The following is a 10638-nucleotide window of genomic DNA, read 5'->3' on the forward strand; positions in this document are numbered from 1 at the left end:
TTGACTTACACATAAAAATATTGTTTTCAGTGGTTAAAAATTCCCTGCTGCTATCTTTACATCAATTTTAAATTTTGGCAAGCATACAATAAAAATTCTTTATTTTTACTGTCTATGTACTTCATCCATATATAAGGTAAAATTAAAATAAAACATATCTTTTTTATTGTCTGTGTAATTTATCCATAAATTAAGTGCATGATAAGATACAATATAAACCTTTTATACTGTCTATGGATTTTACTCAATTATTAATGTTAAATAAAAGACAGACTTTAAGATAATGTATATCTTGCAGTAACACCAAAATCAAATCAAAAAGTGGGATCCTGGTCCCCCTAGGGCCCTAGGAATTGCTGGGGCGGAACTGAAATTCTCCGCTGTAGTTTCCTCCGGAGCCGCGTGGATGTCACGTACGGCCGGAAGCGGTCGCAAATTTGAACAGCCATCACAGCAACAATAAACGCGCACTTTCACTTTACGGTATGTCTGCTGAATCAATATTTTATGAAAAATTAAACTAAAATCATACAGGATATTTATGTAAGGTGAGTTACGCAGCCCGTTGACGGCATTGTTTTGTGCGCTTCACAGCGTTAGCTACTCTTTTCAGCACCGTCGATTTTGAAACAGGCTATTACCTGAAAAACAGTCTGCTCCACAGTCATAGCTTCTGCTAAAGGCCCTTAAATGCAATTAAATGTATTGCCCTGTAGTTATTGCTGAGAATGCACGGGGTCTGTGTGATTTTTTTCGATAAGTTGCACAAGTTTTAATCTGTAAAAATTGCACCATTAAAGCACAAAATAACAGATTTTTGCATGCAGGGATATTAATTGTGCACGTCATTAGTGGGACACCTCAACACCAGCAGACCACGGCTACACTTTCCCGCCGTTGCAAGGTTGTAACCCAGAAAATAGACGTAGCCGTGCAGACCCCATCTCCTAAATAAGACGCTGAGCATGGCATCCTATTTTCCCCGTCAGTCCACCTTAAAAGTGCTAAATCGCCTGCAGAGGGACTCGTTTAGTCATTTTAAATTGATGCACGAGTTAAGTGAATCTATTCAAATTCACTGTAATGATTACTTTAGTTGGCTTTTTTCGTTATTAAAAATATAAATCATTTTAAATAATTTTTCTGTATTTTTAAGCTATTAAGTTTTTATGGTCTAAGCTGGATTTTTCAGGGGTTGCAAATAGACAAGCCTTTTTAAAATCTAACATTTTAGTTAATCCTAGTTTATGCTACTTCCTGTGTTTTTGTTTGATCGTTGATAATAAAACATTTATCACAGTCCTGGAGATTTTCCTTGGTTGGAAGCCCCAAACCTCTTTGGTGCGCACTTTTTTTTCTTTTTCACTTTCTGTTTCTTCTTTATTTGGATCTTTGTCTTGTGGGCCGAATGTGTAAACCACTACGCTGTTTTTATTCTAAGCCCAGTAGAAGATATGGCAGGAGACGTTAGAGGCCACCTTTGTTCAGAATTTTTCTTGTTATCACAAGCTGGTTTAACTCACATTTATTGATAGGCTGCTTATTTGTATTTCTATTAATTTGTTGGAGTTCTGAGGACTTTCAGCCTGTGGTCTCGTGGTGGTTGTTATTTAAGACTCAGACTAAAAGGAATGTCATTCTCTGCTCATATTATTCAAATCCATGTCCATCAACTATGCAGTCATATAGTTATTACATAATGTTACATATAATTAAGTAATTACATGGTTATATATTATTCGTGTTTTTGAGTTAGTACATGGTAAATGCGAGAGGACCCAAAATGGAGCCTTGGGGAACTCCAAGAAAGTTTTGTAGACTTAAACATGTCATTTCTGATCAGCATGTGTAGTAATACATAGGGTGGCTGTAGCTCAGGTAGCAGAGCAGGTCAGCCACTAATCAGAAGGTCGGTGGTTCTCAATATCAGCTGGAAGAGGATGCCGTTAAGATAGCCCTATTATTTTTTCCCGTTGACTGCTTCTTTTAGTTTCAACCAACACAATTAGCAAACTTACTCATGGGCAAATACATCAATAAATCGTTCCTGTAAAAACGACCATTGAAAGGCTCAGCCTATTGTCCATGGTTGATAAATACGTCCAATCTTAATACATTGCAGGTGTAGAGCATTAAGATCCAATAAAAACACAACTGTGACTCTGACAACCTCACATCACTTAGACTGCTCTCATTAAAATGGGAAAAGTCCTGACTGAAAGGCATCGGAACTGCTGTTTTACAGGGATAAGGACTTTGATGGTTAGCTGAGGCAAATAGAATCGGCCAGTTTTGCCCTGTAAATGTGTTAAATCTGTATAAATGTGCAAATCTGGGTGGTCTCTAAGATCTCTGTAATTTGATGATTATGATGATTAAAAAGGACCTCAACAGTCTTCAGTATTAACCTATCACAGTATGTAAAGTTTTGATGAAAACATGTCCCCCTGACTCAACATGAAAATGACTGAATACTGCCCTCTATAGGTGTTATGCCCCTTTTAAGGTGGACTTGAAAATCCCCATAAGAAGCCAGTGTCAGAGCAGTGTGAGTTAAATAACAAAAATTAAGCAAACTACATTATTAGCTTCATAATGATATTATGAAAATATAATCAATGTTCATATATGCTGTCTTACAATGCAGACCAAATTTCTTTGTGTAATCATAAGTTATATGAGTATAATCACGCTTTTCGGTGATGATGGGAAATGTTTTGAAGCTACGATGTAAATTTAAAAAAAATAATAAAAGGCCCAGTACTTATTAAACGTAAGTAATGTGCAGTTTTATGAACAGAGTCAGCATTTTTATTGCTTTTGTCACATGTGTCAGTACAAGAAGTAATCGTAAAAGTAGCCAGTAACTCATAATAGCTGAATTTCAGCTTGAGAGGTTATCAGCCATTGACAAGAAAGGCATTTATTTACATTTATATCTATAACTGCATTTTAAGAGCTTAAGGTAGGCCCACTTGTCAGGGACACAAATTTTTAATATTAATTTCATCTATACATCAATTTTATCTGCTGCTTATCCAGTTCAGAATAATGGGGGTGGAGCCTATATGCAGGCTTCACAGTGGACACAGGGTTGTCATAGCGATAGGCATAACCATTAACACCTATTGTCAATTTAGCATCACTAACTGACAAACAAACATGTCCTTGGACTGTGGGAGTAAGCTGGAGTACTTGGAGAGAACCCGTGTAGGTACAGGGAGAACAGGCAAACTCCACACAGAAAGGCCTCAGCTGACTTAAGTCACTCCACCTCTGAGACATTTACTATGGATTTATCCCTCCAAAAAATTGATTTGAAAAATTAAAAGATTAAATAGTGGTAGGGGTTATCATCTTCCATACACAATCTGTGGTCTGTCTGGACTCCACGTACCTACACGTAGTTATTATGTTATTACGTCCAGTTATGTAATGAATCATAATGAGTAAAATGAAAACAATATTAAATAATAACTGTAATTTCTTTGTTAAATATGCAGGTGCACACCAACAGAAGTAGTCCACGCTGAAGCCGGCAGTATGGAAGAAGAAATTAAAGAACAAGGAGATCCTGTGAGCAATGAAAGGCAGGCCAGTGTAGGCAATCCAGTGAAGAGGGGAAGAGGGAGGCCGCAAGGCTCCAAGAAGCTGAACGTTTCCAACAGCGAGTCCACACAACCACAGAGGGGAAGAGGGCGTCCGAAGCTCTCTGGCACAAAACAGACAGAGCAGCGGGGCTCAGGAGATGACCATGCTGACAGTTTGGTCCAAATTCACAGGGGTCGAGGCCGGCCCAAAGGGTCCAAGAGTCAGGCCAGCGATGAAGACAGGACAGAGCATTCTCCTAAGAAAAGAGGCAGGCCACGAAAGTCTGTGACAGATGAGGAGGCTCCTGCTGAGGACTTACCAAACGGTGGCTCAGATACGCAAAAAAGGGGACGTCCAAAAGGATCGGTAAAGCGCAAGTCAGAGAGTTTAACAAGTGGGGAAGATGATGAAGGCAGCTCTGTAACGCCCAGGAAAAGAGGTCGACCGAAGGGCTCGCTTAATAAGAAATCAAGGCTGGAGAGCGAGCTTGGCATTGTGGGGATCTTAGATCTAAATGAGAGCCTAAACTCGGACAGAAGAGGACGACTCAGGAAAGCGGTGGTGAATAACACCTCGGCAGATATGTCGAATGGCATCTCAAATACGCCTCAGAGAGGAAGGGGAAGGCCAAGAAAAAGTATTGAACAAAATAAACTGGGCACAGATGGCTCCCAGCCTGTAAAGAGGGGGCGAGGCCGGCCTAAAGGGTCTTTAAACAAGAAACCCCCAGCATATAGGGTCCATGGTAAAGTGGGCCGGCCTCGGAAAGTACACATCCTGCCTGTGAGTGGAAGAAAACGTGGTCAACCGCGACAAAAGCCACCAAACAAAAGGGGGAGGCCGAGGAAGTACCCCCTGCCATCGCCTGAGGAGAAGAAAAAGCCAAAAGTGTGGAAGCCGCTGGGAAGACCGAGGAAATACCCTCGTGTGGATCCCCCAGAGGGATCTCTGCCCCCCCCTCGCAGAGCCCGTGGTCGGCCTCGCAAGTCAGAATCTAAGAAAGGCGCTCATTTACGCAAGAGTCTGCCTGCCGCTCCATTCACACCGCAAGACCCCATCGATGAACCTGCGAGAAAAAGGGGCCGTCCTCCAAGTACTGCAAAAAGCCAAGGCGAGGTCCCGCGGAAAAGGGGTCGCCCTAAAGGTTCGGTCAACAAAAATAAATCGAGAAGCGAAACCTTCCCCAACCACTCGAAAGCGTTGAGCGGTTCGCCTGCGGTTAGGATGGAGGCGGAGCTGGCAGAGGAGGAGATGGAGCACAACACGGAGACGCCGGCCATCGAGCACGCAAGCGATGAAGAAGCAACTCTGATTGATCAGGATGTAAACTTCGATGTTAGCAGCCAGGCTTGATGAGCGATCCTGGTGTGACCAAAAAGAAATGTTGCTGTAGTAATTGCTGTTTAAAACATAGGATCCATTCATATAGACAGAAACATGTTTTTAACATTTTGCCATCAGCTAGGCTAGATATCCAGCAGCTCCTCTGTTTTTCTGACTAACGTGTCCATCTTGTTTTTATCGTGCTACTTTTTTTTTTCTTCAATACCTTTATTTCCGTCATCCAAGTAAACAAAAGTACTAATAATCTTTTACTAAAGCCGACATGTGGAAGTGATTTTTATAGACCGATTGTTCCAGTTTACATTCAGCTTTCAGATGTAGTGTTTGTTTTGTTGTTACTGGGGAATAACCTAGAGGCAGGATGAAAGTCCAAATAAATGTTAGGACGATGAAAGGGAGGAGAAGAAGAACTATAAACAGCTTTTGTACGACAATGCAGTCTCTCATTAAGCCTTTCATCCTAAAGAAAAGAAATGTTTTCAAGGGATTTGTTTTCCATATTTATGCCATAAACTGACACAAAAATGCAGAGCTAAGCGTGCTCGCTCACACCTCTTACACTGATACTGCTCTGCTGTCCAAGTCCCACAAATGACTGACCAAGTGTGATTGTAAGACGGGCAAATTTTAGTTTGTTTCCCCAAATCTCATTTAACTGGATAAATGTATGCAGTAAGATCAATATAAATCCGATAACAGTGAGCTATTTGCCAAACATTTTAAACTTATTTATATACATATTTTCCCCCCTATTGTGTGCTTGAAGTTGCTGTGACGGATATTTTTGTAAAAAGCAGTTTGAAGATGTGAAAACAGAAATGTTTATAGGTGAAAAATCACCTGAATCTGCAGCCGTACTCGACTTATAAAGTCTTGTGTTTAACCAATGTTGTTGACTTTGGCCCAGTCTCACTGCCTGCACCAACGTTACCAACTAACTTAATGCAAAGATGGGTGACAAATTAAAGACGAGACCCACACAAAGGGTGATGGGACCAGTAGACTCAAAACCAGTAGGTCCTGGGTTTGAGTCCATCATCTGGCTGGGTTTACATGTTCTCCCAGAGTACTCGTGTTTCTTCCCACAGTCCAAGCTGAGTCTTTTGTCCACATACAAAAGGCGTGTCAGCTCCCTGAAAACAGGTTTTAAAAAACCTTCCGGGTAAATTTTCATGACTTCATGTGGAAAACTTTTTTTTTCTTGCAAATTCAAAGGTGTTGCACCCTTATCACCTGTTTTTTTTTTGTTGTTTTTTTGTTTTTTTGTGCTCCATGTTATTATTTGCTCAGGATGGTTATTAGCCAACATTTCCATACGTTTGTGGTTGTATTTCCACCTGTGGGGATGTTGTTAGCAGATTATACAACAATCTTTTAAAGGGTCTGCACTTAATTTCTGCTCAAGGTCAGCGTGTCATTTCACGCTCATCTGTGAGCTACTGTGTCATGATGTTTTTAAACGATGCTCGTGTGGATGGGATTTAAAACAAAAAAACGGAAAGTTCCTGGTTTAAAAAAAGTATCCGAGTACCTCTGGACATAGCAATAGCGCACATCTGTGAAAACACTTGTTTCTGCACTTTATTTAGGTTTTTTTCCTTTAATTTGTCACCCAGTCACTTGTAGCAGCTAACAGGTAAAAGAAAGCATGTCATGGGTTTATATTTGCAAGGTGGTTCTAAATCCAGCTCAGAATGTGCTTGATGATTAAAAGTTATTTAGTAATGAGTTTAAATTAAAATGATCTTTTTTACTTTTTTGTCCTTTTTTTGGTCAAACCTATGAGCTGTAGCAGGTTTCAGCCACACTGTCTTGTACTCTATATGAAATTATTCAAACAGAAATGCTTAATAAAGCAGAAACTATTTGGTAAGATTGAATTATTAGCCATTTGTCTCATTGCAACAAAGCAAATGTTGATGTTGTTTTAAAGATTTCTTTATTTTCTTGTTATTTATTTTAAGTTTTATTAAACCAAGAAAACCTTACTGAAAAGTTCTCAAACATGGCCCTGTGTATCCGAGAGGAGAGTTTACAGCCTCTGGAGGTTACTAACGTTTGAAATGATGTCATGATTTGTCCTCTACGCAGGTCCACGGTCGACGGTAGCTTCATCTTTCTTTTGCCTTAATCGCTAAAGCTTTGAATGTACCATCCCGTGCATTCCTCCTCTACATGTACCATTTTAAGCCTTTTTTACTTTCCTCTTGTTGCAGATATCATTTCACTAATTTTTCAAAATGTTAGTGTAGCTGTGAAGCCTTTCGTTTGTTTGTTTAATCTTTGTAACTGTTGTGAGATCAAAATCCAGCTGTTGGGTTGGTTTCACGAACACTGCCTGACTTATTTTGGACGACCTTGTATAAAGCTGTGTGACATGTTCATACTGATTCTGTTTGGGTCAAATAAGAATTTAAGTTTCTAAATGCTGGATTGTGCTTTTCGTGAACGAAGGAGGTTAAAAAAAAAAAGGAAAAAAGACACATCCCAGTAATATTTGACCTGCCTTTGTGAAGTCGAATCATTTCAAGTGGAAATTTGCATTTTGTGTGTGTGTGTGTTTTAAACAAGAAGCCAATAATTTGTGAGATTATGGTCGAGTTTAAAATAAAAATGTTGATCTTGCCGTTTTATTTCCCAAAGCGTGGTGTGATGTTTTGGTCTGTTTTCTGTCCATCAGCATTATTTTATTTATTTATTTATTTTGGGGCTGTTCATCGCCTTCAGACAGTTTACGTGACTAAAGGAAGATTCATCAGTTATCTGTTCATTACAAAATGCTGCTGCTCCACTCTCACCAGTCCTGTTTATGACTGCACTGGTGCACTATGCACCCGAGTCATGCCGGAGCAAAGGTAGTATGTGTAGTGACAGATGAGTCATTCCAAACTATGGAAGCAATACCAGCAGACATTAGAATATTCAGCTTGGCACAAAGCAATGGGCGCTACATTTAAAGGGACAGTTTACTAAGAAAAAATATCAGCGAGCTTATTTTGATCTGTTTGTTGTAGCAATTAGTTTCCCCCTACCGAACTACACCTGCAAACTATATACACGGGATGTAAAAATTAATGGTCTTCCCCCTTGCTGAGCTCTTTTGTTAGCCAGCTGTCAGCAGATGTAGACAGAAAGAAAATAGTTCCTGCGTGAAACTGACAACAACAAGGCTTTGAATGTTTTGGGGGAAGGAACGCTTCCTGGATGCAAATTGTTTTGCTTCATCTCTGAAAGGGAAGATCTCCATGGCGCTTTTATTATTTTTGTGTTTGACCTTAAAAATCACAACTTTTAAACAAGTTGGGAAGCTGTGTAAATGTAAATACAAACAGAATGGTTTGGTAATCTCATAAACTCATATTTTGTTCACCAGAAAACAAGAAATGTTTAAACTAAGAAAATTTACCTTTTTAAGAAAACATGAGGTAGTTTTGAGGTAATCTCAAAAAATTGGCCCACGGCTTTTTTTTTTTTTTTTACCACTTTGTAGCATCCTCTCTTCTTTTAACTACAGTCTGTAAAAACCTGGGAACTGACTGATTGGTGTAGGAGTCTAGAAACTCGACTGTCCTGGGTCTTCTTTGTTGTATTTCTTATTTCATGGTGTGTCAAATGTTTCCAGTTGGTGAAGGTGAAAGGTCTGGACTGCAGGCTTCTACTATAAAGCTATGCTGTTAAAATAGATGCAGTATGAGGTTTATACAATCAGAAATGCAGCTTTTGAACTAAACACTGATTCATGTTTTCTGAAAAGGAATCCAAAATTTCGACTCTCCCGACCACAGAACAGACCAGTTTGCCTCAGTCTAGTTTAAATTATCTTTGGCTCACAGAGGACGACAGCATTTCTGGATCATGTTCATATTTGGCTTCTTCTTTGCACGATGGAGCTATAACCTGCATTTGTAGATGGTGAGGAGAACTGAGTTCACAGACATGCCTGCTTTTTAATGCAATACCGCCCAACGGCCTGAATATTATAGACATCCTAAGCTGATTTTCAGCCTTGTGCACACAGAGACTTTTTGTGCTATTATGTCTTTACAGTTTTACACTGGGGGACATTATTCTAACTTGTAGGTGCAGTTTAGTGCAGACTGGTGAAACTCTGCCCATCTATACTTCTGAGAAACTGCCTCTCTCAGATGCTCTGCGTATACCCGGTGTTACTGACAACTGGGTATAGTTTAGTTAATGTTAGTCTTACTTTTTTAGCCTTTCGTTGCCCTGTCCAAACTTTTTTGAGATGTGCTGCTGGCATCAATTCAAAACCCCCCCCCAAAAAACCTTTTCTATGTTCAATTGTGAATGTTAACAGAAAGCCCACAATATTTATCACATTTAAATCAAAATTACAAAAGCAACACACGACAGGATCGATCACAAATAACAGGAATGCCTCTCTAGAAAGAGGTTTGTTTCTTTTTAAAAATAATAGTAAATAGTTAATTGTGTGTTCTGCTATTTTGCAAACACCTTTTTGTTCTCCCAGCGGAAAATCTTCCCATAGAAACTTTAGCTTATAAAGTGATTGCACTGGAATTATGACCTCATTGTGTTTTGGGGTGTCTGGTTGAAGATGACTGCACAGGAGTGGAGAACCTCAGAAAACTGATTAATGGTGGTTCAAGAAGAGTCTGCCTCAGTACACCATCACTCACAATGATACTCCAGTTTCTACTAGTTATTTATTTATGATTGTATGAATGAGTGGATGAGTCCAAACCTTTGACTTTCATAAGAGTAATCCTTTGTCTGTCATCTCTCCGTACACACAGACAAACAGGTGACACGACAAAGGCGTGTTAACCAAAGGGAAGCTTTTATGTTTATAAATTACAGACCCAGACAGACTCCTACACCTGGTCCAGGTTTTAAAAATTCCTACTTTAGGAGAATCACTGGTGGAATTTTCCACTCTCACCCGAGGTGGGAGATTCCTGTTGGTGAAAGGACAACCAAAAGAGCCATTGTTTAAGCTGAAAGGTGCTTGAGGGGTTTTTTTTTTTTTTTAAAGGTAAACTTAAAAAAACAAAAGTGCCTTGGAATTCTTTGATCGTACAACAAGGATTTTTGGATTAAGCAGGTAGCTATCCATATATATAGTTGTGTAGATCCATTAAATTCAAGAAAAGGCATATTTCCACAGTCGATATCTCAAAAAATGGACCATCTGAAGGTAAAAAAAAAAAGAACTACAGGTGAAAAATATGTGAGCATTATTTATGCCTTTTTTACTGCCATTTTAAGAATAAAATCTTAGCTTAGAGAACAGATTTATTTGTGACATACAGCCTTTTTAACAGAAAGTACAGCGTTTAAAAATAATTGTTTTTCGTTTCCATCTGTGTGCCATTGCAACATTAGTTTACACACACACACACACACACACAGAAATGCTGTTATTAAGATAGCAGTGGAGTCTGTTAATATGAGGAGCAAAGGGATGAGCGTGCATTTGGATACAGTAATAATGAACAGGTGGGGCTATTATGAAAAAACAGCTGTGATTTTAAACTAGAAAATGCAAAACAACCTGATGACTTCATGGCTGTGGGATGAGGTAATTCACTGCAAGACTCACGAATAGAAACCAGGCTGTAGTTCACAAAAACACCCAAACAGAAGATTTTTGGGACAATCTTCCATAGTGTAAAGCATCACAGATGTCCTAAACCTTTGACCAAAGCAACCAAAAAACCG

At 39.3% G+C, this 10638-nt stretch overlaps 1 protein-coding gene across 2 annotated transcripts; it reads left to right on the plus strand.

The window, feature by feature from the left end:
• The first annotated feature begins 363 nt into the window (after window positions 1-363).
• Window positions 364-7577, plus strand: LOC101481921 (uncharacterized). Of its 2 annotated transcripts, none has more exons than XM_004549106.3 (2): window positions 364-483; window positions 3504-7577. In XM_004549106.3, exon 2 carries the CDS (start codon window positions 3544-3546, stop codon window positions 4942-4944), a length of 1401 nt encoding a protein of 466 aa, XP_004549163.3. In that variant the 5' UTR covers window positions 364-483; window positions 3504-3543; the 3' UTR covers window positions 4945-7577. The 2 variants fall into 2 exon arrangements, with proteins under 2 accessions (XP_004549163.3, XP_004549164.3); XM_004549107.4 differs by having other exon boundaries at window positions 415-548.
• The last annotated feature ends 3061 nt before the right edge of the window (window positions 7578-10638 follow it).

This window comes from Maylandia zebra, linkage group LG22 (assembly GCF_041146795.1).
Source record: "Maylandia zebra isolate NMK-2024a linkage group LG22, Mzebra_GT3a, whole genome shotgun sequence".
Classification (NCBI taxonomy): Eukaryota; Metazoa; Chordata; class Actinopteri; order Cichliformes; family Cichlidae; genus Maylandia; species Maylandia zebra.

Bases quoted from the DNA above. Each gene is read 5' to 3' on its own strand.
- LOC101481921 (XM_004549106.3), top strand. From the start codon at position 3,544: ATGGAAGAAGAAATTAAAGAACAAGGAGATCCTGTGAGCAATGAAAGG.